This window comes from Erinaceus europaeus, chromosome 9 (genome assembly GCF_950295315.1).
Source record: "Erinaceus europaeus chromosome 9, mEriEur2.1, whole genome shotgun sequence".
Lineage (NCBI taxonomy): Eukaryota > Metazoa > Chordata > Mammalia > Eulipotyphla > Erinaceidae > Erinaceus > Erinaceus europaeus.
In genome coordinates, this window is record NC_080170.1 from 9,947,429 (window position 1) to 9,974,983 (window position 27,555).

The window sequence follows — 27,555 nt, forward strand, 5'->3', positions numbered from 1 at the left end:
GAGGAGTGACAATGATAATAAGTGTAAAAAGAGTTAACAATACACCGTTTAAGCCAAGAGAACCAAAAAAAAAAAAAAAAAAAAAAAAAACCAAAACCCAAAAACAATATATCAGGGAGGACAGTCACAACTTTGTGGGCCAAGAGGAGTGTGGGGGGCCAGGCCTGGGGGAAGGAAGGGTGACAGGAGCGAGGGCTCCCCTCCGCAGACCCTGGAGGCCAGCAGGAGCAGGCTGGCTGCCTGGCCCCAGCTAAAGGCTGCCCCCAACCCCGCCCCAAGTGCAGCTTCTACTCCGCTAGGGTCCTGCTCTGTGGCCTCCCTTGTGGCGGCCACCTAGCGGGACAGTGGCGTCTGCTTCAGGGACATGAGCACCGAGCGCAGGCGCGACACGTCCTTGCACTGCTTGCTGCTCTTGGGGTTGAAGTCGCACAGCTGGGCCACCTTCTCCCACTCCGTGCCTGGGGTCTCCTCGGACTCCTTCACGAAAGCCTCCTCAGAGGCCCTGTGGGTGGAGATGGGACGTGTTACCGCTGCCCCTCGACTCAGTGGTTTTCTGATTTCCACTGAGCAAGGTTGCCCTGGGGATCTTTGTCCAGCGGCCAACCCCCAGCCTCATGCCCTCTGACCTCAGGCCTCCAGGCACAGCCCTGGCGCCAGAGGGAGCCTGGCTCGGTCCTGCCCCAGGACCTTTGCACATACTGTCTCCATCTTCTGGAAAACTCTTGCCCCAAACTCCTGGGTCACTGCATCATTGCCATTCTTGTTGAATGTGTGCCTCACCTCTGCAGACTGACCTAGAGAGAGCTCAGCAGGAGAGCATAGGACCTGCATGCCTGAGGCCCCAGGTTCAGTCTCTGGCACTGCCATAAGACAGAGCTGAGTGGCACTCTGGTCGCACTCATCAAAATAAAGAAAGGCCTTCCCTGCCCATCACTGCTCCTTCAGGACTTCCCAGCCTGGGGCTCCTGACCCAGAAGGGCCCTTGGAGCAATGAATACAGTGGTTGAGCTCTTTTCAGCATTCGCCAGAACTTGACCTTGAGTGACTGACTGGGTGAAGTGCCTCAGAGAACACCGGGTGCTCTCCAGACAAGACCAGGTGGGGTGGAGCGCTGAGCCACAGCATTTTCAAAGCGAGCCCAGGAGCCTGGGCCAGGAGGGACTGGGGTCTCTGGGGACTGAGAGGCACCTCTGGGAGCCTCTGCTTTGGGTCAAGCAGCTTAGGATGAAGACGGGCTTCTCTGTGGGTTCAGGCTGACAGTTACAGCAGCCCCAGACTAAGGAGCGCAGGAGAAGCATCACAGTAAGTAAAGTGGCTAGAGAGCTCAGGATTGGCAGGTGTGAGGTCCCAGGTTCGAGCCCTAGCCTGGGCTGAGGTGGGGGGGGGGTCCATCCTGGACCCAGTCTTTGAGGAGGAGCAGAGTGCTTGGGGGACAGGGGATGACTTTTACTTCCTGCCTTCTGCAATCAGTGCTTTCCATGGCATAGAGACCCCTCACTCACCCCACCGGGGTTGGTGTGCTCTGCCACCCACCCCTCCCTCTGGGGACAGTCTCTGCTGCTCTCTGCCAGAGTAGATGCTCATTAAACAGCCTGCACCTTCCTGGGGCTCCGATCACCCCACAGCCACCCTCATGCTCAGACACTTGTTTAGGCTCGGGTAGCAGGCAGGGAAGCCCGTGGCCACCTCGGCGTGTCCCCCCAGCCCCACGGGGGGTGGGGTCACACATACACATAGCCAATGACGTCAGCGTCCGGCTGCTGGTAGAAGGCCTTGTCAGCGATCCTTGCAGGGATGGTGGGGGGACAGGGTAGGCAGACAGACAGGTAAGTGGTTAAAGAGAAAGAGAAACGGTGTTAGTGCCTCCCAGAGAGGTGTTAGGAAGCACAGTTCTGGAAGGTTCCACAGCCCAGAGAGAGAAAGGCGCTTCTACCCCACCCTGGGGTGGTTTGATGGTCTTCCTCCTCACACACCCTCCACGGCTCCCCACACCCTGCCCACCTGCCCTGGGGACTCCTGGTCCCCAAGAGTCTAATGCAGCCCCTGCCAGCCCACCCCCAGTTTCACATGCTGGACCCCCCTCCCCCCAGCAGTTCCCTTCTCCCAGAACGGGGGTGTGGTTCTTCCTGACTGGCTTTGCCCCTTAAGGGCACAGCTTCACTGACATGTCTAGTCTAAGGTCATTTCTACCAAGGTGTCCAGTGAGCAGCCGCTGCCTCCCTTCTGCCCAGCAGCTGTGCCCCTTCTTTCAGGAAGGCCTCCCTGATTATCCTTTGGGGGATTAGGCTGCCCCTACTTCAGTCCTAGTGGTTTGGATGAGACTGACCGTTCCCTGCCCTCAGGCACAACCTGTGGACCTATGGGCAGGCTGAGTCCTTTCCCCTGGCACTGACTTGGTGCCTGGGACAGCTACGTGACAACAGGACCAGGTTAGGAGCAGCTTTAAGTAAGCTATTGGAAGCGAGATGCCCTGTTCACTGAGGCTCTAAGGGAGAAAGCAGAAGCCTGGAGCTGCCAGGGCATCACCACCCCCCCACAAGCACACCACACTCCCCAGCCCCAGGAGGGGCGATTCGAGGAGGAAGGAGCTGGGCTGCAGGCCGGGAGCCTTGAGCACACTGAGCCTGTCGTCCACCCTTGATCCAAGCCTCTGACTTCCATCCTTAACCGTGCTGCCTGGAGGCAGTGTCACTCTACCCACGCCTGCTCTGACTAGGGGCCAGCACCAAACTTCAGGGACATGGGGAGCACCACCCCATCCTGTGTTCCCACCACCAGCCACCCATCTCGCCGACAGCCCCAGACCCCTCCTATCCCCTCACTGTCCCACTCACCGGTTGTTAATCTTGTTCTTCTCCACCTGCTCACTCTGGCGCTGGTTCCACTCCTCCAGGTCCTTCTTGGCCTTCTCCCGCCACTCCTGCTCCGTCACCTTGGAGGCGGCATCTGTCACACACACACAAGGATGAGTGACAGCTCTTGGGCAGCCAGCAGCCCCGCCCCCCAGCTCCAGCCCAGAGGCAGTGCAGGGCCCTCGCCCCACCTGGGCACCTGTCCTTGTCCCCAGACAAGCCACACTCACCCAGCTCCTGCAGCCGCTTCTTTTGCTCCTCTCGCCACTTACGGATGCTCTCTGGCTCCTGTGTCAGTCTGTCTGCCTGCGCAATAGCTGCGTACCCGTCGGCTGGACCGTTGGCCTCCTGCACACAGACACGCCCACTGCACTCACCACTGTGCCACCCTGGCCCCTGGATTACATGAATGATAGCACCCACGCCAAAACAGTTTGTATAACGTTGGATTAGAGCCATTTATTTATTTACCAGAGTACAGCTCAGCTCTGGCTTATGGCGGTGTGGGGGACTGAACCTGGGACTTGAGAGCCTCAGGCATGAAAGTCTCTGCATAGCCATTATGCTATACCCCCACCCAAGCCATTTATTTATTTATTGGATAGAGACAGTCAGAAATTGAGATAGTAGGGGGATGTAGAGGAGAGAAACAGAGATACCTGCAGCCCTGCTTCACCACTTGCAAAGCTTTCCCTCTGCTGGTGGGGACCAGGGGTTCAAACCTAGGAACCTGGGTCCTTGAGCATTGTAACGTGCGCTCCACTAGGTGTGCCACCCCCCGGCCCCTATTTATTTGTTTATTTGATAGAGCCGGAAATCGAGAGGGAAGGAAACACCCGCAGTACTGCTGCACTGCTCATGAAGCTTTTCCTCTGCAGATGGGGACCAGGTCTTGAACCTGTGTCCTGAAGCATTTGTAACATGTACTGTACCAAAAATGCCACCACTCGGCCCCTACAGGTTTTTTAAAAAAAAATTTAAAATTTTTTAATATTTATTTTCCCTTTTGTTGCCCTTGTTGTTTTCTTATTGTTGTAGTTATTGTTGTTATTGATGTCGTCATTGTTGGATAGGACAGAGAGAAATCAAGAGAGGAGGGGAAGACGGGGAGAGAAAGACACCTGTAGACCTGCTTCAACACCTGTGAAGCGACGGGAGCCTGGGGCTCCAACTGGGATCCTTACTCTAGTCCTTGTGCTTCATGCCACATGCGCTTAACCCGCTGCGCTACCGCCCAACTCCCCCCTACAGCTTTTTAAAAAATATTTACTTACTTATCCTTATGTTGCCCTTGTTTTTTTATTGTCGTTGTAGTTATTGATGTCGTTGTTGGATAGAACAGAGAAATCGAGAGAGGAGGGGGAAAGAAAGACAGACACCTTCAGACCTACTTCACCGCTTGTGAAGTGACTCCCCTGTAGGTAGGGAGTCGGGGGCTCGAACCGGGTTCCTCACGCTGGTCCTTGCACTTTGCACCACGTGCGCTTAACCCATTGCGCTACCGCCCGACTTCCCCCTACAGATTTTTTCTTTTTTTACCAGAACACTGCTCAGCTCTGGCTTATGGTGGTGCTGGGGATTGAACCTGGGACCTCAGAGCCTCAGGTTTGAAAGGCTTTTACATAACCTGTATGCTGTCTCGGATGTGAGGGTGATCTGGCTGTGACATCTGTCACCCCATTGATCACCAGGGTTGATTCGGCTGATCTGGCTGGCTAGGCGGGTGTCCCCTTCCTCTCTCACCGCTCCATGTGCGTCCCTCCTGAAGGGCCGAAGAGGACGGCCTTCCCCGAATAGAGCCATACCAAAGGTATATGAGTAGCTGCGCTCCCCTGCTAGAACCTCCAAACAGGATCTCAAGGTCCTTTATGCTGTCTCCCCAGCACCCCCCCAATGGTTCATTTTAGGACCTGCTTTGCCATGAGTACCACCCAGATTAGAGCCCCATGTACACCACATGGGAGCATCACAGTACTTGGGAGAGCTTCAGTGTGGCGGTATTCCCCCCCTGTTGGTATGCTTCTAATTCTGCTTCTAAAAACCCCTTCTGTTTCATTAGTTTAAATCCCCCCTGCTTAGCACTGCATTCTATTTACATAACCACTGTATTCTATTTACATAACCACTATTAACAAGCACCACCCTCCCTCCAGGGCATTGGTGGTTCAGTGGTAGAATTCTTGCCTGCTCCGCCCCCTCTCCTTGTCATACCCTGATTTTCACCAGTCACTTTTCTCTCCATCCTCTCTGCTTCGCATCCTGTTCCCACCCTACTGGGCTAGTATATTTATAAGGACAAGATTGTTTGTAGTAGTTAGTTTAGCTTAGCTTGGTATAGATTGCGCTGTGTCCTGCATGAATAAAGAGAAACTGCCTACAACCCAGCCATGAGTCCTGGGTCGTCTGTTACCCGCCCGTGAAGCCAGCCCGGCAAAAACAACACCCCCCCATTTCTCTCTCTCTCTCTCTCTCTCTTCATATATATATAATTTATTTGTGGTTATACTTTTAGTAGTATTTAGTAGTTTACAAGACTAAGATTAAGGCAGGGGTAGATAGCATAATCGTTACACAGACTCTCATGCCTGAGGCTCCAAAGTCCCAAATTCAATCCCCCGCACCACCATAAGCCAGAGCTAAGCAGTGCTCTGGTATTAAAACAAAACCAAAAAAAAACCAAAAAAACCAAGATTGTACAATTACAGGGTGTATGTGTATACAGTTCCACACTATACTAACCACCAAAACTCTGTGCCCCCACCCTCCTACCTCCCAAAGATACTACCAGAGTTCTCGCAAGCTAACTTGGCTGTGTGTGTGTGTGTTGTTTGTTTTTGTAAGTTTATGTATTAGTTCTCTAGATTCCACAGATGGGTGAAACCATCTCGTAGTTGTCTTTCATCTCTTATCTCACTATGCAGAATCACCTCCAACCATTTTGTCCCAAAGAACACACTATTCTCCGTGTTCGCAGAGTAGTATTCCAGCCCTCTCTTTATCAGAAAAAGTCAGCCCAGTGTGGCGAGGTCCCAATGACAACAAGTAGTCTATATTAGAGAAGAGAGAGAGAGAGAGAGAGAGAAGAGGGGGAGAGAGATGCCAGAGCAGTACTCTGGCTGGGGATGGAATGCAGGAGTTCATGTTTGAGAGCCTAACATCACACCCACGGTGCTGCCTCCCAGGTCACAACTTTTTTTTTTACTAGAGCCCTGCTCAACTCTGGCTAATTGTGGTACAGAGGTTGAATCTGGGACCTCAGAGCCATAGGCATGAGAGTCTGTTGCATAACCATTATGCTATCTACCCCTGCCCTCATGTGAACTTCTCTGTCTCATGTGTAAGAAATAAATATTTCCCGGTAGTCGGGCAGTAGTGCAGTGGGTTGAGCACACGTGGTGCAAAGTGCAAAGACTGGTGTAAGGATCCCGGTTCGAGCCCACGGCTCCCCACCTACAGGAGGCTTGCTTCACAAGCGGTGAAGCAGGTCTGCAGGTGTCTGTCTTTCTCTCCTCTCTGTCTTCCCCTCTCCTCTCCATTTCTCTCTGTCCTATCCAACAACAATGACATCAGTAACAATAACCACAACAATAAAACAACAAGGGCAACAAAAGGGGAAAAACATAGCCTCCAGGAGAAGTGGATTTGTGGTGCAGGCACTGAGCCCCAACAATAACCCAGGAGGCAAAAGAAAACTTTAATAAAAAAAATAAATATTTCCCAAGTAGACAACTTCAGGGCAGCAGAATAGTTCACTTGGAGCAGAATAGCTCACTTGGATAGTGCACCGCTTTGCCAAGCCCAGATTCTCCACACTGAAGGAAGTTTTGATGCTGTGGTCTCGGTCTCTCTCTCTCTCTCTGCCTCTCAGTCTCTACCTAAAAAGAAAAAAAAAAAGTTGAAGTGAAATCCTAGTGATAATGAAAGAGAGAGAGAAGCTGTGTGCCATTTCTAAGAGTGTTGGAATTAAGATTACTATTCATTCCATTTGGGGCAGAAGGGAGCTGAGGTGGGAGCTGGAAGGCAGTGGCACAGCCAGGACTGGAGGCTCCGGCTGCCAGGAGAGACTCTGTGGGTGAGGAATCAGCCCAGCAAAAAATGTGACTCCCAGCCAGTCTCCAAAACCCAGAAACCTCTTCTGTTCCAGCAGACCCCGGCCACGCCCCCTGGCTTTCCTCAGTGTTGCTGCCCTGCACATTCCTGTCTGCACGGGCCCACACTGTGCCTGGCCTTGGCCTCCCTGGGATGGAATCTGGTCCAGCCCCTGAATTGCCAGCTCAGCCCCAGCCCTTGCCCAGGCCCTAGGCAGCATCTGCCCACCTTCCTCCATGCTCTTCCCCTCCTCCTGGGTCTCCCTGCTGGATCAGGCTGGTGCAATGTGTACCAGAATGGAGCACTGGTTTCTCCCCCTCACACAAGGTTCTATGTGTATCTCATATAGAATAAATCTTTTTTAAAAAATTGCCAGGAGTTGGGCAGTAGTGCAGTGGGTTAAGCGCATGTGGCGCAAAGCGCAGGGACCAGCTTAAGGATCCTGGTTAGAGCCCCTGGCTCCCCACCTGCAGGGGAGTTGCTTCACAGGCGGTGAAGCAGATCTGCAGGTGTCTATCTTTCACTCCCCCTCTCTTGTCTTCCCCTCCTCTCTCCATTGCTCTCTGTCCTAGCCAACGACAACATCAGTAACAACAATAAAAACTACAACAATTTTAAAAAAAGGGCAACAAAAGGGAAGATAAATACATTTTTTTTTTAAAGTTTAAAAAGAATTGTCAGAGGCCAGCTGGTGGCACACCCGGTTAAGCTCACATATCACCTTGCATAAGGATCCGGGTTCAAGCCCCCACTCCCCACCTTAAAGGGGGACATTTCACAAGCAGTGAAGCAGGTCTGCGGGTGTCTTTCTCTCTCTACCACCCCCTCTTCTCTCAATTTCTATCTGTCCTGTCAAATAAAAATAAAAGAGAGAAAAGAGGGGGAAAATGGCCACCAGGAGTGGTGGATTCATAGTGCAGGCACCAAGCCTCAGCAATAACTCTGAAGGTTAAAAAAAAAAAAATCGCCATAGGCTGGTAGAGAACTCACTGGGTGGGGCATGTACTTTGCCCCAGCACCACATGGGAATGTCACAAAACCAGGGGAAGCTCTGGGATTATAGTCTTTGTCGGAAAAAAAAAAAAAAAAAGCTGCTATAAATGCAGTGTCCAAGGTCATGTTCTGGTGTATCCCCTTTCCAGGAGAGACGCCTCTGTCTTGGCTAACAACCTCTGAAGGCAGTCCCCACAGGGTGCTGGCACAGTGCATACCCAAAGGGTGTGGGCAGCTGGGGTGCAGGAGGATGCAGAAGGCACAGCAGGCTGGTCTCCAGCTGGACGGGGGCCCAGGTGGCTGGGGCGGCCCACCCTCGGATGAGGCAGCCAGGGTGCCTCCCTCACCCTGCTTTCCTGCGTGCACAGGGTGTTTGGTTCAGTCTCTCCGGGGCCCTAGTCTGGGAAGCAAAGCTGGCCAGGGCTGCTTGGTTCAGCCGCACCCTGTCCAGGCTCCCAGGACCCCACCCGATCCTTAAGAAGGTTCCATCTGCTGACAATTGCACTGCTGTTTGGGAAAGAAAGAAAGTGTTTTTGTTTGTTTGTTTGGTTCTTGTTACTTTGTGGCCCTTCTTTTCAATGTTTTTATTTATCTATTTTTATTATTGGATAGAGACGTTGAGAAGAGAGGGGGAGATAGGGAGGGAGAAAGAGAGACACCTGCAGCCCTGCTCCACCACTCATGAAAGCTTTCCCCCTGCAGGTGGGGACCAGGAGCTTGAGCCTGGGTCCTGGAGCACTGTGATATGTGTGCGTAACCAGGTGCACCACCGCCTGGCCCGTGGCCCTTCTTTTCTCCAGTCAAACTGAGACAAGAGTCTCTGGGCTTCAGGAAACTGACACAGACTAACCCAAGGCTGTGTTGGGCAGCCCCCCTGCCCCATCCTCCATTGCTGACACTATGGCCTATTCACATAATCAGTGTTTTGCCTGAAAGGTTCCCCAGCCATTCCTTTGGTCTATCTTCTTTCTACCTCGAGACCCGCCCTGCCTGCAGGGTAACATTAATCCCACCAGTTAAAACCCTCACAATAGTTGCTAAGGAAGTTCCCAGCGTGCCTTTTTCCTTTCTCCACCCCCTTTTCCTAGCCATTTCCGTTTCCAACTTGCCACTTCCGGTTTTATCCTATAAAAGTCACTTCTGTTTCTGGTTTCTCTCTCTTCTCTCTTTCCGTGTCCCCACCTGGAGGAGGGCAGGCATGCAGACAGGGAGGCGGTTGCCGGCCATTGTGGTTTGGCTCCACGTGGCTTAACCTGTTGCACTCACACCTGACTCTGGGGCTCCCGCATGAATAAAGATTGTATTACCACTCCGCCATGAGTTCCTGGTCTCTCTCCTGAGACGCAAGCCCGGCACTTTTCTCCAGTCAAACTGAGACAGAGTCTCCGGGCTTCATGAAGCTGATACAGACTAACCCAAGGCTATGATCACTCACTCCTCCTGGGAGCAGCCACATCCTGACATTTTACTCTTTCCTTTTTTTTTTTTTTAAGTTGTGTGTGTATACAAATTACTTACTTATTTATTTATTTTACCACCAGCGTTATTGGTGGGTTTGGTGCTGGCACTGCAAATCTACTGCTCCTGACGGCCATTTCCCACCCCACCCTCCTTTCTATTATAGTTGATAAGACAGAGAGACATTGAGAGGGTGGGAAGATAGAGAGGGAGAAAGAAAGACACCTGCAGACCTACTTCACTCATCATGAAGCGTCCCCCTGCAGGTGGGGTGAGGGGCCTCAAACCCTAGTCCTGGTGCATGGCAATACAAGCACTTAACCGACAGCTCCGTGGACCCCTTACTTTACATATTTTACCATCTATTTTATTTTGCTTAATTCATTTATTTGGTAATGAAAGTGAGGGAGAGAGGGAAAAACAAAAAACAAAAAACAGAGCATTACTCTGGCCCAGGCAATTCTGGAGCAAAGATCTGTTCCTTTCTTTCTAATACTTAATTTAATTTTAATTTATTTATTTTCCTTTTTTTTGTTGCTCTTGTTTTTTATTGTTGTTGTAGTTATTATTGTTATCAATCTCATCATTGTTAGCTAGGACAGAGAGAAATGGAGAGAGGAGGGGAAGACAGGGAGGGGGAGAAAAAGAGAAACACCTGCAGACCCGCTTCACCACTTGTGAAGCGACTCCCCTGCAGGTGGGGAGGGACTCGAACCAGAATCCTTATGCCAGTCCTTGCGCTTTGCATCACGTGCGATTAACCCAGTGCGCTACTGGCTGGCTCCCTGTTTATTTTATTTTAATGAGAGAGACAGAGACCAAAGCACTGCTCAGTTCTGGCTTATGGTGAGGCTGGGGATTGAACCTGGCTGGGACTTTGGAGCCTCAGGTGTGAGTCTTTTTGGAGAACCATTATGCTGTGTCCCCAGCCCCCTCAAAGATCTGTTTCTTAATGAGAGTGCTGTATGTATGATGGAGGGAGTGTGTAGCTATGCTGTCTGTGTCCTCTCTGTTTCTCTGTGTGTGTGTGTGTGTGTGTGGGAGACCTCCTCTGTCTCTAAAAATAGAATAAAAAGGGAGTCGGGCTGTAGCGCAGCGGGTTAAGCGCAGGTGGCGCAAAGCACAAGGACCGGCATAAGGATACCGGTTCAAACCCCGGCTCCCCACCTGCAGGGGAGTCGCTTCACAGGCGGTGAAGCAGGTCTGCAGGTGTCTATCTTTCTCTCCTCCTCTCTGTCTTCCCCTCCTCTCTCCATTTCTCTCTGTCCTATCCAACAACAACAATAATAACTACAACAATAAAACAACAAGGGCAACAAAAGGGAATGAATAAATAAAATAAATATAATAAAAAAAATAGAATAAAAAAAGGAGCCTAGCAGGCGGCTCACCCAGTAGAGTGCACACATCACTATGGGCAAGCACTCACGTTTGAGTTCTGAGTCTCCAAAGAGGAATGCGTGTGTGATACGGGTGCTTCATGAGTAGTAAAGCAAGGCTGCCTCCCCTTCTCTCTCTTTCAATATCTGTCTCTCATCTTCTAATACATTTTTTCAGAAAGGAGTGAAAAAGGGACCTAGGGAGGCTACATAGCAATGGCGTCACAAGTGCTGGAGGCCCTATTTCCTCCCCTCGTATCACCAAAAAAAGAAAGAAAGAAAATTGGAGGACCCCTTCTTGAACCCACAGGATGGATTTGCCAGCACACACTCCTGGGGTTATTCTGAGCAGCCTGAGAGTCCTCTGAGGCTGGAGAGGAAGCCCAGGTTCCTCAGACCCTGAGGGCAGGAGAGGGAGGGAGAAAGCGTCCAATCTTGGGGCAGGGTGCACCGCTAATCTTAAAAATAAATAAAGTCTCTCTGGCATGAGGGTTATTTTCGGTTGCTTCTGTGTAAACAAGTAGCAGGCTTAGGAAGTTTTGCTTTACCTTTCCTTTCATGGTTGAGAATAATTTTCATTCAGGAACTGTTCCAAAAAAAGGCTTATCCCCAGCCTGGGTGGCAAGGAATCTGAGTGTGTGTGTGTGTGTGTGTGTGTGTGTGTGTGTGTGTGTGTGTCGGGGTATGTTCAGAGTCCTGTCTTTGTCCCCACAGGGCATGGCAAACATTTGCTCATTGTTCCCAGGGTCCTGGGCTCTATCCCTGGCACCACATGAGAAAACCAAGGATGCAGGGAGGGCTCTGTGGGTGCAGGAGCAGTGCTGAGGGGGCTCCCACCTCCACCACATGGAGAAAGCTTTGGTGCTGGGATGTCTTCTCTCTGGGTCTCTGTCTCTATCTGAAACATAAAGCTGCCCAAAGCAGTGAAGCTCCCAGCAACAAGAACAACAAAATAGCAAGATAAGGAAAGATGGAGGGAGAGAGGTGGGGCCGGGGAGAAGGACAACTTCTCTCTCTCTCTCTGCCGCCAAGGTTATCACTGGGGCTCAGCACAATGAATCCACTGCTCCTGGCAGCCATTTCTTCCATTTATTGGATAGGACAGAGAGAAATTGAGAGAGGCGAGGGAGACAGAGGAGAGCAGCAGAGGAATACCTGCAGACCTGCTCCGCCACTTGTAAAGTTTCCGCCTGCAGGTAGGGAGCCAGGGGCTCGAACCCAGATCTTTGTGCAGGTCCTTTCGCTTAGTACTTTGTGCACTTACCCAGGTGCATCACCGCCCAGCCCCCCTGAAAGGGTCTCCAGTGCAGTGGGGGCTGGGCTCGAACCTGAGCCACACACATGGCAGGGCTCACCTGCCGTCATAAAATTACTCATAAGCTGCATGGACACAGTAACTAGAGAGATAGCAGGGCAGCACAGGTGAACAATGCCCCAGGTTCAAGCCCAGCCCCCACTGCAATGGGGGAAGAAGCTTCAGTGCTGTGGTGTCTTGCCCCTCTCCCTCTGTCTCTCCACTTCTCTCTGCCTAGTTGAAACAGTCAGCTGAGGGGGGCTGGGCGTTAGCGGGGTGGGTTAAGTGCACATGGCCCAAAGCGCAAGGGCCAGCGTAAGTATCCTGGTTCTAGCCTCCAGCTCCCCACCTGCAGGGGTTCTGTTCACAAGTGGTGAAGCAGGTCTGCAGGTGTCTATCTTTCCCCCTTTCTGTGTTCCCATCCTCTCTTGATTTCTCCCGGTCCTATCCAACAACAACAGCTGTGACAACAATAAAAACTACAAGGGCAACAAAATGGGAAAAGTGGCCTCCACGAGCAGTGGATTTGCAGTGCAGGCACCAAGCCCCAGCGGTAACCCTAGAAGCAAAAATAAATAGATAAATAAAATACTTTAAAAAAAAAAAAAGTCAGCTGAGAGCAATGAAGCCCTGACTGTGAGCACAGAAAGGAAACCAGACACAAAATCAACTTCACTCCAGCACTGAGCAGAGGACACGCAAGTCCTGTGCTCGGCCACTGAACCACTTCTCCCAGTTACGTCTCATTTAAACAAGTTTTGTTTTTCTCTGTCAATCTGCCTATTTATTTATTTATTTATTTATTTAAGAAAGGAGATATTAACAAAATCATAGGCTGGAGGGATACAACTCCACACAATTCCTGCCACCCAATCTCCATATCCCATCCCCTCCCCAATAGCTTTCCCATTCTCTATCCCTTTGGGAGCATGGACCCAGGGTCGCTGTGGGCAATCTGCCTTTTATTGCAGGGGTGGGGGGGGGGTGTCTCAGCCAAGGTGCTTGAAGGCTAAGGGGGAAATACAGGTTTTCTGTTTTATAGGGGCCAGCAAAGAGATTGTGGCTGGGGGGTGGGAAGTGGTGGTGGGGGGTGAGTCTCTCTGGTTCTGTCCCAGGAGGAAGAGGACACTGCAGAGCTGGCAAGCTCAGGCCCCAGGAGGCACAAAACGTCTGCTTGCTGAGGGTTGAGTAATTTTCCAGAAGTGGCACCTGGCCAGTTTCCCTGTGGAAGGTAGCCGCCCATCCCGCTTATATAAGAGGGAATTGTCTACACCCTGGGAGATGCCAGCCAGCTCCTCCTCAGGATGGGGCCCAGGGAGCCCTGAGGCTGCAGCCCCCACAGTCGGAGCTGCACTGTGAAGCGTGTGCCCCACCCTAGAGCCTGGCTCCTGCAGAGGGAAGGGACCATGGCCTCTGTAGGGAGCTGGGAGCACCGCCTGAAGTCTCATCTCGCTCTCCTCTCTTGTCAAATTTTTCTCCCTCTGAGGAAGAAAGGAGAAAGACGGGGGGGAGAGAGAGAGAGAGAGAAAGAGAGAGAGAGAGAGAGAGAGAGAGAGAGGAACTGTAGCACTGGAACCTCCCCCAGTGCCATGATGCTCCCATATGGTGTACTGGGGGCTAGAACCTTGACCCTAAACTTGGCAGTGCAGACCTCCTACCAGACAAGCTATCTCACTAGCCCCAGTCTGAGGCCCAGAGAGAAACTGTCTTTACATTATTATTTATTTATTTATTTATTTATTTATTTATTTATTTATAACCAGAGCACTGCTTACAGTGGTGCTGGGGGTTGGACCTAGGATCTCAGAACCTCAGGCATGAAGGGCAGTCTTTTTTTGCATAATCACTATGTTGTCTCCTCAGTCCTGCAAGCAGTGTTCATGCCTGCGGCTCTGAGATCCAGGTTCAATCTCCAGCACCACCATAAGCCAGCACTGAGCAGTTCTCTAGTAAAATAAATCTCTATGGGCTGGGGAGACATATGATGGTTATGCAAAAAAAAAGCCAAAAACCCCTTTCATACCTGAGCTACCAATGGTCCTAGGTTCAACCCCTGCACCACTGTAAGCCAGAGCTGAGCTCTGGTAAAAATAAATAAATAAAATATTTTAAATAATAAATACATATATTTATTAACTGTTCTTTTGGTCTGTGTATATGCATAATTACTACAGAAAAAAAATTTCCCACTAGGGCTCAGTGCCTGCACTATGAATCTGTTTCTCCTTCCTAAAGGTCATTTTTTCAATTTTGTTGCCATCTTTGTTATTGGTTTTGTTTTTTACCAGAGCACTGCTCAGCTCTGGTTTATGATGATGTAGTGGATTGAACCTGGGACTTTGGAGCCTCAGGCATGAGAGTCTCAATAACCATTATGCTATCTACCCCCACCCATTGTTGTGGTTGTTACTGTTATTATTGCTGGATAGGACAGAGAGAAATGGAGAGAGGAGGGGAAGAAAGAGAGGGGGAGAGAAAGACACCTGCAGACCTGCTTCACCGCTTGTGAAGCGACCCCCCTGCAGGGGACAGGCAAGTCGATCCATCAAGCAGCTTTGTATCTGTATCTGGAGGAGAGACACAAGTGCATGGACAAGACACGCATCCAGTCGGGAGTGAGCCAGAGGAATCAGGTGAGATTTAATTACCAATGTAAATCATTCTCTGGTGCGGGCCTGCAATAAGCATGCATTACTCGGGAGAGAATTTTTAAAAATTAAAAAGTGGGGGGGGTCGGGCGGTGGTGCAGCAGGTTAAGCGCACGTGGCGCAAAGCACAAGGACCGGTGTAAGGATCCCAGTTGCAGTCTCTGGCTCCCCACCTGCAGGGGAGTCACTTCACAAGCGGTGAAGCAGGTCTGCAGGTGTCTGTCTTTCTCTCCCTCCTCTCTGTCTTCCCCTCCTCTCTCCATTTCTCTCTGTCCTATCCAACAATGACGACATCAATAACCACAACAATAATAACTACAACAATAAAAAACAACAAGGGCAACAAAAGGGAAAATAAATATTTTTTAAAAAATTGATGCTCAACAAATTGTTTGGCTTCGTATGTTAACTCTCTTTTCAATCACCAGGTTCCAGCTGCCACCAGGATGCTGGCCAGGCTTCCCTGGATTGAAGACCCCACCAATGTGTCCTGGAGCTCAGCTTCCCCAGAGACACACCTTACTAGGGAAAGAGAGAGGCAGACTGGGAGTATGGACCGACCAGTCAACACCCATGTTCAGCGGGGAAGCAATTACAGAAGCCAGACCTTCTACCTTCTGCAACCCTCAACGACCCTGGGTCCATGCTCCCAGAGGGCTAGAGAATGGGAAAGCTATCAGGGGAGGGGATGGGATATGGAGATTGGGTGGTGGGAATTGTGTGGAGTTGTACCCCTCCTACCTTATGTTTTTGTTCATTAATCCTTTCTTAAATAAAAAAAAAAATTGAAAAGTAGGGAGTCGGGTGGTAACGCAGCGTGTTAAGCACACGTGGCACAAAGCACAAGGATCAGGGAAAGGAACCCAGTTCGAGCCCCCGGCTCCCCACCTGCAGGGTAGTTGCTTCACAGGTGGTGAAGCAGGTCTACAGCAGGTCTATCTTTCTCTCCCCCTCTCTGTCTTCCCCTCCTCTCTCCATTTCTCTCTGTCCTATCCAACAACAACGACATCAACAACAATAATAACTACAACAACAATTTTAAAAAAAACAAGGGCAACAAAAAGAAAATAAATATTTAAAAAGACAGTGCCCACAAAAAGGATGAATTTAGAAAACAAAACAAAAAGACATCTTTAAACAAAAGACGATAATGAATTATGATCCTGGAGTTGGAGCAGTAGCTAGAACACCACACTTTTGTACATGAGGTTCCAAGCTTGATTCCTGGCATTTTATGTTCCTGACTGATGCTCTGGTCCACTCTCTCTCTAACTCCCTCCCCCTTTTCTCTCTCTTACTGATAAGTAAACAAATAGATATATAAATTAGTGAAGAAGCAGTGGTTAAAGCACTGGACTCTCAAGCATGAGGTCCTGAGTTCACCCCCAGACATCGCATGTGCCAGAGAGAAGTTTTCTTCTTTCATATATGAGTAAGTAGGTGTTTTTTTTTTAATATTTATTTTATTTATTTATTCCCTTTTGTTGCCCTTGTTGTTTTATTGTTGCAGTTATTATTGTTGTTGTTGTTGTTGGATAGGACAGAGAGAAATGGAGAGAGGAGGGGAAGACAGAGAGGAGGAGAGAGAGACACTTGCAGACCTGCTTCACCGCCTGTGAAGCGACTCCCCTGCAGGTGGGGAGCCGGGGTTTGAACCGGGATCCTTATGCCGGTCCTTGTGCTTTGCGCCACCTGCGCTTAACCCGCTACGCTACAGCCTGACTCCCAAGTAGGTGTTTTTTTTAGGGACTGGCATTAGGATCCCGGTCCGAGCCCCCGGCTCCCCACCTGCAGGGGAGTCGCTTCACAAGCAGTGAAGCAGGTCTGCAGGTATCTTTCTCTCCTCTTCTCTGTCTTCCCCATTTCTCTATGTCCTATCCAACAACGAACGACAACAACAGTAATTAACAAAGCAAAGCTACAACAACAAGGGCAACAAAAGGGGGGAAAATGGCCTCCAGGTGCAGTGAATTCATGGTGCAGGCACTGAGCCCAGCAATAACTCTGGAGGCAAAAAAAAAAAAAATTTGCAAGTGAGATATTTGCAATGAGATACCACTTCACTCCTGTGAGAATGTCATACATTAGAAAAGGTAGCAGCAACAAATGCTGGAGAGGCTGTGGGGTCAAAGGGACCCTCCTTCACTGCTGGTGGGAATGTCAGTTGGTCCAACCCCTGTGGAGAACAGTCTGGAGAACTCTCAGAAGGCTAGAAATGGACCTACCCTATGACCCTGCAATTCCTCTCCTGGGAATATATCCTTAGGAACCCAACACACCCATCCCAAAAGACTTGTATATACCTGTGTTCATAGCAGCACAATTTGTAATAGGCAAAACCTGGAAGCAACCCAGGTGTCCAACAACAGATGAGTGGCTGAGCAAGTTGTGGTATATATACACAATAGAATACTACTTATCTATTGAAAATGGTGATTTCCCCATTTTCAGCCCATCTTGGATGGAGCTTGAAGAAATCTTGTTAAGTGAAATAAGTCAGAAACAGAAGGATGAATATGGGATGATCTCACTCTCAGGCAGAAGTTGAAAAACAAGATCAGAACAGAAGTAGAACCTGAAATGGAATTGGCGTATCGCACCAAAGTAAAAAACTCTGGGGTGGGTGGGTGGGGAGAATACAGGTCCAAGAAGGATTCAGAGGACCTAGTGGGGGTTGTATTGTTATATGGGAAACTGGGGAATGTTATACATGCACAAACTATTGTACTTACTGTTGAATGTAAAACATTAATTCCCCAATTTAAAAAAAAATCAGAAAAAAAGGGAGAAATACCACAGTAAAAAATAAATAAATATGGGGTGGGGGGAAGAATCAGAGCATCGCTCTGGCACAGGAATCAAACTCAGGATGTCACACTTGAGGGTCTAACACTTTATCCACTGCACCAACTCGCTGGTCACTAAACAAATAGTTTCTTTCTTTAAATCAATAAATTAGGGGGCAGGGGTAGATAGCATAATGGTTATACAAAGAGACTCTCATGCCTGAGGCACAAAGTCCCTGGTTCAATCCCCTGCACCACCATAAGCCAGAGCTAACCAGTGCTCTGGTAAAAAAATAAATGAATAAATAGCTTTTAAAAATCCATAAATTGGTGTCAGCAAATAGCCTGAGTGGATGCGCATGACCTAGTTTTCAGCCCTCCCTCCACGACACTGAAGGAAGCTTTGGTCTGTGGTCTCTTTCCACCTCTCCCCCACCCACCCCAGCAGCCCAGAAGCGCAGAGTGAGCCTCGTCTCGCTCCTGCCCATGACGGAACCTGGCACCAGCCTCTGAGGCCCAGCCGTGACAGAGCCCTGCTCACCTGAAACATGTCTCCATTGACAGTGGGCCCCATGTCCTCAGAACCTGCCGGACAGAGAGCAAGAAGACAGCGTTACTCGTGGCTCCCCGCACCCACCTGGCTTTGTCCCATGGCACTCAATGATGGGGACACCTACCTTCTGGCAGCATGGGGAGGGTGACAGGGCCTGCCCAAGTATGTACTGGCCCCTCCACATGGGAATGACTCGGGCACAGCCCTCGATGGCTGTCTGGATGGTCACTATCACAGGCTTGGCTGCCCACCCAGTCAGCCCATTTCACAGATGCCTGAGGCTCCAAGAGGCCACACGATCACCCATCCCCACACCCCTTAGCCGACAAGGAGTCTCACTACCTGGAATTGGTTTCCCTGGTAGGCCTGTGAGTCTGGAGCCTGTGCCCGCCCACAGGTGGCTCTGCCAGGGCCGAGGAAGAGCCTTGCCCATTGGGCCCCAGGCCACCTCCCTACCTGGCAGAGCCGGAACCACAGCCCCCACCAGTCAGCCACTGGCCTAGTTTCCTCCCCCTGCCACTCCCAGGAAAAGGTCCCCCTGCCTGCACCCTGACTCAGCCAGGGCCCCCTCCTGCATCTCTGGCCTGTCAGATTACTGTGGCTTCTGCTGTCACAGGGACCCTTAGACCTGCCCCTTGTGCACATTCTTTGATCTGTCCATCTGTCCTGCCAGACGGGCAGACCTGTGTCTCCTCTTCACTGTTTCCCCAGGACCTTGAACAGGAGCTGGGACAGCTCAGAACCCACTTGAAGTATAGACAGGTGAATAGAAACATGGAGAATGAATGAATGAATGAATGAATGAATGAATGAATGATCAATCCAGGAGGTGGTGCAGTGGATAAAGCCTTGGACTCGGGGTCAGGCAGTAGGTAGCACAGCGGGTTAAACACATATGGCGCAAAGTGCAAGGATCCGCATTAAGGATCCCGGTTAGAGCCTCCGGCTCCCCATCTGCAGGGGAGTTGCTTCACAAGCGGTGAAGCAGGTCTGCAGGTGTCTGTCTTTCTCTCCCCCTCTCTGTCTTCCCCTCCTCTCTCCATTTCTCTCTGTCCTATCCAACAATGAACAACATCAATAACAACAATAATAACCACAACAAGGCTACAACACCAAGGGCAACAAAAGGGGGAAAAAATGGCCTCCAGGAGCAGTGGATTCATGGTGCGGGCACTGAGCCCAGCAATAATCCTGGAGGCGAAAAAAAAATTTTTTTTTTTTACAAATTGTTTTAATATTTTTATTTATTTATTGAGAGAGATGCAGAAAGAGAGACACACACAGATAAACACCAGAGCACTGCTCAGCTCTGGCTTCTTATGGTAGTTGGTGAGGGGGATTGAACCTGGGACTTTGGAGCCTCAGGCATGAGAGTCTGTTTGCATAACCATTGTGCTATATGACCCCCCCCCAGTCCTGACTTCTATCTCTGTTACCCTATGTGCCAAAGTACCGCTCTGGTTCTCTCTCTCCCCACTCTATCATAAATAAATAAATCTTTGCTCAAGAATGAATTAAAGGGTCCAGGCAGGAGCACTCCCAATTGAACGTATACAGAACCTGCACAAGGACCTGGGTTCAAACCCTGGGCCCCCCAGCTGCAGGGGAACACTTAATGGGCAGTGAAGCAGGTCTACAAGTGTCTCTCTTTCTCTCTCCCTCTCTATCTCCCCTCCCCTTTCAATTTCTCTTTGTTCTGTCAAATAAAATAGGGTAGGAAAGGGTGGGGGGGAATGGCCATTGGGAGCAGAGGATTCCAAGTGTAGCCACTTGAACCCCAGCATAACCCTGGAGGCAAAAATAAAATAAAATAAAGATCTCCCTGGCTTCAGCTGTCCTTCCTTCCAGCCCCTTTCACTCAGTTGCCCCCAGCTGACATTTCACAAAGCAAACACTTAGCTGAGCACTCCTTCAATCAAAGCAAATATTTGCAAGACCTGAGACTGACAGAGGCTGAGTCTGGAGGGAGACAGTTAATGTATCAGTCTCTGGAGGACTGGCTAAGAGGGAGCGGCCCACAGCACATGGAATAGTAGTCAGCACAAAGACATGAGCTTTGTTTCACTATTTGCTGAAAATAGTACAATTTGATTGCCCAGGAAAATCGATCAGAGAGAGAGAGAAAAACAAAACAACAACAACAACAAAAAAAAAAACAAACAGAAAAACATGGAATGACTTCACACCCTACCCCTCAACCCCAAGTATGGGCAATGTAAGGAAATAAAGCGACCAGGTGAGCAGGACAAATAAAAACTAAACTGAACCTGTGAATACTGACAACAAAACAGAGGTCAGGAGGGGGAGCAGGGGAGGGGCTGGGAGCAAGTGTGGAAGGGTGCAAAAGTTGGACATTTGTTGGTTTATATGACCAGAGCCCTGCTGTGCTCTGGCTGATGGTGGTGCTGGGGACTGAACCTGGGATCTCAGAGCCTCAAGCAGGAGAATCTTTTGCCATCTTCCCAGCCCCCTTATTTCAGAGTCCAGTGCTTTATCCACTTGCTACCTCCAGAGGCACAGACCAAATTAATCCTTTGGTGGGGAGGGGAGGGGAGGCAGAGGCCAGAGCATTGCTCCCATATATGCAGTGCCAGGGATCCAACTTGGGACCACATGTGCAAGTCCAAAGATCTGAAACCATGATTCCTTCCAGGCTGATAATTTAAAAATTTTATTTGTTTGTTTGTTTATGAGAAAGACAGGAGAGAGAGACAGAACCAGACAGCACTCTGGTATATGTACACTGGGGATTGAACTTAGGTCTTCATGCTTGAGAGTCCAGTGCCTTAGCCACTGCGCCACCTCCCGGACCACCAGGCTGCTAATTTTTAAACAGATTTATTTATTTAGGGGTGGGGGTAGATAGCATAATGGTTATGCAAAGAGACTCTCATGCCTGAGGCTCCAAAGTTCCAGGTTCAAGCCCCCACACCACCATAAACCAGAGCTGAACAGTGCTCTGGTTAAAAAATAATAATGGAGATAATAATGGAGGGGCACGGGTGGTAGCGCAGCGGGTTAAGTGCACATGGCGCCAAGCGCAAGGACTGGTGTATGGATCCTTGTTTGAGCCTCTGGCTCCCCACCTGCAGGGGGGTCGATTCACAAGCGGTAAAGCAGGTCTGCAGGTGTCTGTCTTTCTCTCCCCCTCTCTGTCTTTCCCGCCTCTCTCCATTTCTCTTTATCCTATCCAACAACAACAGCAATAACAATAATAATAACAACGATAAACAACAAGGGCAACAAAAGGGAAAAAATGGCCTCCAGGAGCAGTGGATTCATAGTGCAGGCACTGAGCCCCAGCAATAACCCTGGAGGCAAAATAATAATAAAAATAATAAAATAAAATAAATTTATTTATTTAGGATTGGGTGGTGTCACACCTGATTAAGCACATATACTACAATGCACAAGAACCCAGGTTCAAGTCCCTGGTCCCCACCTGCAGGGGGTAAGCTTCATAAGTGATGTATGAGTGTATATATTTCTGTCTTTCTCTCCTCTGTCTCTTCCCTCTCAATATCTGTCTCTATCCAAAAATAAATAAAGTAAAAATATTTTTTAAAAATTAATTGGGGATTCAGGCAGTAGCGCAGCGGGTTAAGCACAGGCAGTGCAAAGCGCAAGGACTGGCGTAAGGATCCCGGTTCGAGTCCCCTGCTCCCCACCTGCAGGGGAGTCACTTTACAGGCAGTGAAGCAGGTCTGCAGGTGTCTGTCTTTCTCTTCCCCTCTCTGTCTTCCCCTCCTCTCTCCATTTCTGTCTGTCCTATCTAACAACAACATCAATAACAACAATTACTACAGCAATAAAACAACAAGGGCAACAAAAGGGAATAAATAAAATAAATATTAAAAAAGAAAAAATTAATTAATTGTTCAAGCCCCCAGTCCCCACCTGCAGGGGGAAAGCTTTGCAAGTGGTGAAGCATTATCGCAGGTGTGTCTCTCTTTTTGTCTCTCTCTCTATCACCTCCTTCCTTCTGGATTTCTGGCTGTCTCTATTCCAATAAATAAAATAAAGATGAAAATTAAAAAATAACTAATTTAAAATGTTTTCTTATTTATTTTTTTATTTTGAATAGAGAGAGAGAGAAATTGTGAGGGGAGGGGAAAATGTGCAGGAGAGAGACACCTGCAGCCCTGCTTCACCACTCATGAAGCTTTCCCCCTACGATGGGGACCAGGGGCTTGAACCCAGATCCTTGCACACTGTAATATGTGCGCTTAACCAGGTGCGCCACCGCCTGGCCCCTATTTTTTTTTTAAATGACACCTCTAGGCATTTTTTAAAATTTACTTTTTTCCCTTTTGTTGCCCTTGTTGTTTTTCATTGTTGTTGTAGTTATTATTGTTGTTATTGATGTCGTCATTGTTAGATAGGACAGAGAGAAATGGAAAGAGGAGAGGAAGACTGAGAGGGGGAGAGAAAGACAGACACCTGCAGACCTGCTTCACTGCCTGTGAAGCGACTCCCCTGCAGGTGGGGAGCCGGGGTTCGAACCGGGATCCTTATGCCAGTCCATGCACTTTGCGCCAAGTGCATTTAACCCGCTGCGCTACCACCCAACTTCTGACCCCTAATTTTTTTTTTTATGACATATGGGAGAGAGATAAAGAGGGAGAGGGAAAGGGAGAGTGAGAGGGAGAGAGGGGGAGAGAGAGGAAGAGAGGAGAATCAGAACATTATTCTGGTACATTCGGTGCCAGGCATAGAAGCAGAAATCTGAGGCATGCAAGATGAATGCTCTATCAGTTAAGCTCTCTCCCCAGCTGCTGACCTATTTTTTCCCCTTATTTTATTGATTTTTTTTTCTTTTCTTTGCCACCAGGGTTATCACTGGGGCTTGGTGTCTGCACAATTCCACCCTGGATTTTTTTTTTTTTAATATATATATAGAGAGAGAGGGTGGAAGATAGAGGGTGAAATGTGTAGAGGGAGGGAGGGGGGAAAGGGAGAGGGAGATAGAGAAAAGGAGAAATATGAGGCCAGGCGGTGGCACACCTGGTTAAGCACACACATTACAGTGCACAATGACCTGGGTTCAAGCCCCTGGTCCCCACCTGCAGGGGGGAAGCTTCACAAGTGGTGAAGCAGGGCTGCAGGTGTCTCTCTATTTTTCCCCCTCTCTGTCTCCCCCTTCCCTCTCAATTTCTCTGTCTCTATCCAATAATAAAAACAAAAAATAATTTAAAAAAATTAAAGAGAGAAAGAGGGAGGGAGGGGGAGAGACTGCAGCACTGCTTCACCACTTCCTCCAGCAGGTACTTCCATGTGGGGACCTGGGGCTTGAACCTGGGTCCTCACTCTTGTTAACATGTTCCTTTTACCAGGTAGGCCACCTGAATTCCCCACCTGGTAGGATTTCTCTGCAGCCCTTCCCACAGCCTGAAACCCCGACGTGTATGTGCTTATTATCTGGAGAGGTTCTTCCGAGACGACAGGACACTTTTGTGTACAAGGCTGGAGCCCAGTGCCTAGACTGGTGCTTGACTTGTGCTTGGGACTCAGTAAAGAACTTGTCAAATGTCTACACTGAGTTCTGAGAGGCTACATAGCCTGGCCCTGCCCGTTTTCCTGCTGCTGGTTTTTCCCCCACGCCTGCAATCCTGGCCTCCTCTTTCTCCAGACACAGCCCTCCCACCCATGCCCCATGGGCTTCCTTCCTGCTTCCCTCTCTGAAGGCTCCTCAAAAGCTCAGTTCAAAAGTCACCTTCTCCAGGAAGCCTTCCCTGCTTTTCCTCCCTCTTGTCTAGCTGCTGATGAAAAGTCTGGCCTCTAGGGTACCCCCAGAATACTGTACAGTCCCCCACCCTCTTGGGTACTTCCTGTGGTCCCTGCTATGTCACTTAGCTGCCAAAGGCTGCTGTACTGAGTGAGTGAGCAGAAAGGGTTGTCTGATGGTAGCCGAAGTGGCCTTTGCCGGGCACTGTTATCTACACAGGCCTGTCTGAGAGCCACCAGAGACCACTCTCAATGGTACAGATGATACAAATGGCCCAGTGTCGCCTTACAAGCCCTGAGATCCAGCTGGGGAAGTGCTGCCCTGCCAGGGGACAGGAGAGACACCTGATCCCAGGGCTCGATCCTCCAGGGACAGAAGTCACAGTCACTTTGCTGCCAGTGTCTGGGATCCAGTCTGCACTTGCTCAGATAGGGTTTCCCCTCCTGGACAGCCTGGTCCCCAAGTCAAGATGGGGCTCCTGTTCCTAGGGTCTTGGAGACAAGTTCCATTCTGCACACTGGCCCTCTCTAGAACAGAAGTGACAGCAGCCTACTTCCCCCTGACCTGCTCAGTGTGGCCCCGTTGGGGTGGAGGTGGGGAGGACAGGGACCTAAAGCCTGAGAACATTCCTCTGGGGCCAGAGTCCCAGCCTTCCCGAGCACCCACACGGGCCCACGTGCAGAAGCACAAGTACCAGTGTGTTTGTCACCAGGCCGGTAGAACAGGGGCACAAGAGACAGAGTCCCGGGGATGACCCCGTGGGCATGCCGCCCCACCCTCCACCCCCAGTCCCTGATGCCCCTGGGAACAGGACCCAGGAGATGCCCGGGAGCTGAGCGGCCCCAGCGGGGGAGGCAGACTCACTGGGAGCTGAGCAGTGACCAGGCCAGGCGGGGGCAGAGCCAGGCTGTGACACTGTGAGCCTCCTGGGCCCAGTGGACGGAAACTCAGTGTCTGCGACTCCACTGCTGGCAGCGGCCTGGCCCCAGGAGGTTCAGGGAGGCTCAGATTCAGGTTCAGACCAGACATCTCTCTCCCTGGGGAAGCCCAGCACCAGACACTCAACTAAGGGACAAGACTCAGAGGTACTGGGAACTGAGAACTGAGGCCTGGGTGTGTCAGGTCCATGTCACTCTGGGGCCCTCGGTGCCCCACCCCTGCCCCAGAGAGAACCACCCATCCAGTGGCACGTTCCAGGAACCCCACTGTCGCAGGGCAAGGCCATACCTGCCTGGCTCCCAGAGGCCCCAGCTTGCCCTCTTCCCTAGCCAGAGGGGAGCTGGTGGTCCACTGAGGATGCAGGCATGCAGTCTGATTCTTGCATGCCTGCAGGATGCCCTGTGGAATGAGGACTGGCTCTTACCGAGGGGCCAGGGATGCTGCCTACACAGCTGGCTGGGTTGGGCTAAGAAAGGACACCCCCCCAAGAACTCCCCTCCCAAGGTGCCTGCCAGTGGTATTTGAAAGAACAGGGGGCCCAGAGTTGCAAGATTTGGGATCCTGCCCCAGAGCTGTCACTCATGGCTATGGGCCTCTGGCTGCTTAAGGAGCTACAGACAGACTCCAATTGCTCAAACCACAGAACCCTTGTGTTCCTAGGGGCTGGGCATGCAATAGGTGCTTACTTAATAAATGTCTGGTGAAGGACCACATCACTTGGAGTGTGCTGCTTAGCACTGGAGTGGCCCAGGTTCAAGCCCAGCCACCACCTCATTGAAGGAAGCTTTGGTGCTGTGGCGTCTTTCACTTTTTGGAAGTTTACTTAGAAATATTCAAAGACTGGGGAGTCGGGCTGTAGCGCAGCGTGTTAAGTGCAGGTGGCGCAAAGCACAAGGACCGACATAAGGATCCCGGTTCGAACCCTGGCTCCCCACCTGCAGGGGAGTCGCTTCACAGGTGGTGAAGCAGGTCTGCAGGTGTCTGTCTTTCTCTCCTCCTCTCTGTCTTCCCCTCCTCTCTCCATTTCTCTCTGTCCTATCCAACAACGACGACAACAACAATAATAACTACAACAATAAAACAACAAGGGCAACAAAAGGGAATAAATAAATAAAATAAATATTTAAAAAAAAAGAAATATTCAAAGACTGAAGCTGAAGAGACAGCACAATGGTGATGCAAAAAGACTCGTGTCTGAGGCTTCAACATCCCAAGTTCAATGCCCTACACCACCATAAGCCAGAGCTGAGCAGTGCCCTGATTTCTTTCCCTGTATCATTCCCTCTCTACCTCTGCATTATTAAATTAAAACAAATAAATATATAATTGAAAATATTAAAAGATCCATCTGCTTAAGCAGCCACCTTTCCCAATAGGCCCAGAAATCACCATTAGCAGGGAATCAGGACTACTCTATGCACTCATGAAGGTGACACTTATTTTTGTTTGTTTGTTTGTTTAATCCCAGGGTGGAAGTGGGAACAGACTTGCCCCATAGAGTAGATACCCTTTGGCCTCTGCCCCCCCCCCCCCAAGCAGGCCTGAGAGTGTGCGGGAAGAGGCTGATAGCCTACTAGCTCTCTGGGTAGGGACCCTGTGCTCCTCAGTGTCCCCGTCTCTGAAATGGGTCCAGTCCTGCCCGTGAGATCTAAGGGTCCAGTCCCCGGACTGGCCTCTGCTGGCCAGATGGTCCCCAGGGAAGGTTTGGGAGTCCCTTGCCCTCCCCCCCCCACACACACAAGGGTCCCATGCTCTTCCAGCTCTGGGAAAGACTTCAGTCTTATGGGGGGGGGGGTCTAGGCTGGGGAAGCTTGAGGGGATTGGGGGTGTTGGCGGGAGGTGAGGGTACTGCGGGGAAGTGACGGTGCTGAGCTAAGCCATCCAGAGCCAGGCCTGGTGGAGCTGGCCTAGGCACGAAATGCCATGACGAATTCCAGTCGCCGAGCCACCCGATCCCCAGCCTCCCCACCCCCCACCCCCCGGCAGGGCCTCCGCCAGGGGACCCCCGGACACTCCTGCCCAACCCCCCCGGGTGGGGGGTGCCCAGGCCCTGGCCCCGCCGCCCGGCGCTGACTCACCCGCGGGCCCCCCCTGGCCGCCGGCAGGTGCCCCGAAGCCCTCGTCGTTCTCGATGCCCGCGATCTCGCTCTCCTGCTGGGCCAGGAAGGCGGCCGCCGGGTCCTCCTCGGGCGCGTCGGGGGCCCCGCTCTCGGACGACGAGAAGAAGCCGAAGTCATCAGCCATTTTCCCGGCTGGCTCTGCCCCGCGGCCGCGACTCTGTGCCCCGCCGCCCGAGCCGAGCCGAGCCGAGCCGCCTGGCGGGGACGGCCCGCACTTCCTCTCCGCCGCAGGCCCGCTGGGCTGTCACTGCGGCTGCAGGCGGGAGGGGCGGCCCGGGAATGCGGTGACGTCACCGCGGGCTGGGGGGCGCAGGTCGCCCCGCGGCCACAGGGGGGCGGCAGAGGCCCCGGGAGTTCCCCGGCCGGGGGTCCGGGCAGCCCGGCTCGCTCCCGCAAACCTCCCAGGCCCCCCAACCCGCCGTCCCCCTCCTCAGGAGCCCAGCACGAAGGGAGGGGACAGTAGCCAGGGCCCGGGCCACCGCGGGAGTGGAGGGTGGGGGCGGCCCCCTAGTCACTGCAAAAGTTCTCCGGAGTCCCATTTTCCTAAACCCCTGTTAGAGGCGGCAAAGGAGGCTTAGAGAGGTGACCCTAAATCCCAGGACTCACTGCAGCTTCGCTGAGGGTCCAGGCCCTTCCCCGCCAGGTGTGTCTCTCTCTCTCATTTAATATATATTTTTATGTTATGATTTATTGAATAGAGACAGAGAGAAGTTGAGAGG

General features: G+C 50.9%; 1 protein-coding gene across 7 annotated transcripts; it reads right to left on the reverse strand.

Annotated features, from left to right (window-relative positions):
* Nucleotides 1-33: 33 nt before the first annotated feature.
* On the reverse strand, nt 34-27,179 carry CLTB (clathrin light chain B). 7 transcript variants are annotated; one of them, XM_060197205.1, is made up of 6 exons: nt 26,795-27,179; nt 18,041-18,084; nt 3,083-3,248; nt 2,835-2,946; nt 1,732-1,785; nt 34-502 (listed from the first exon to the last, which is right to left on the reverse strand). In XM_060197205.1, the coding sequence occupies exons 1-6, from the start codon at nt 26,958-26,960 to the stop codon at nt 334-336; spliced, it is 711 nt and encodes a 236-aa protein (XP_060053188.1). In that variant the 5' UTR covers nt 26,961-27,179; the 3' UTR covers nt 34-333. The 7 variants fall into 7 exon arrangements, with proteins under 7 accessions (XP_060053188.1, XP_016044171.1, XP_060053191.1 ...); XM_016188685.2 differs by having other exon boundaries at nt 3,083-3,200; nt 26,795-27,129; XM_060197208.1 differs by lacking the exon at nt 26,795-27,179 and adding an exon at nt 18,395-18,500 and having other exon boundaries at nt 3,083-3,200.
* Nucleotides 27,180-27,555: the final 376 nt, after the last annotated feature.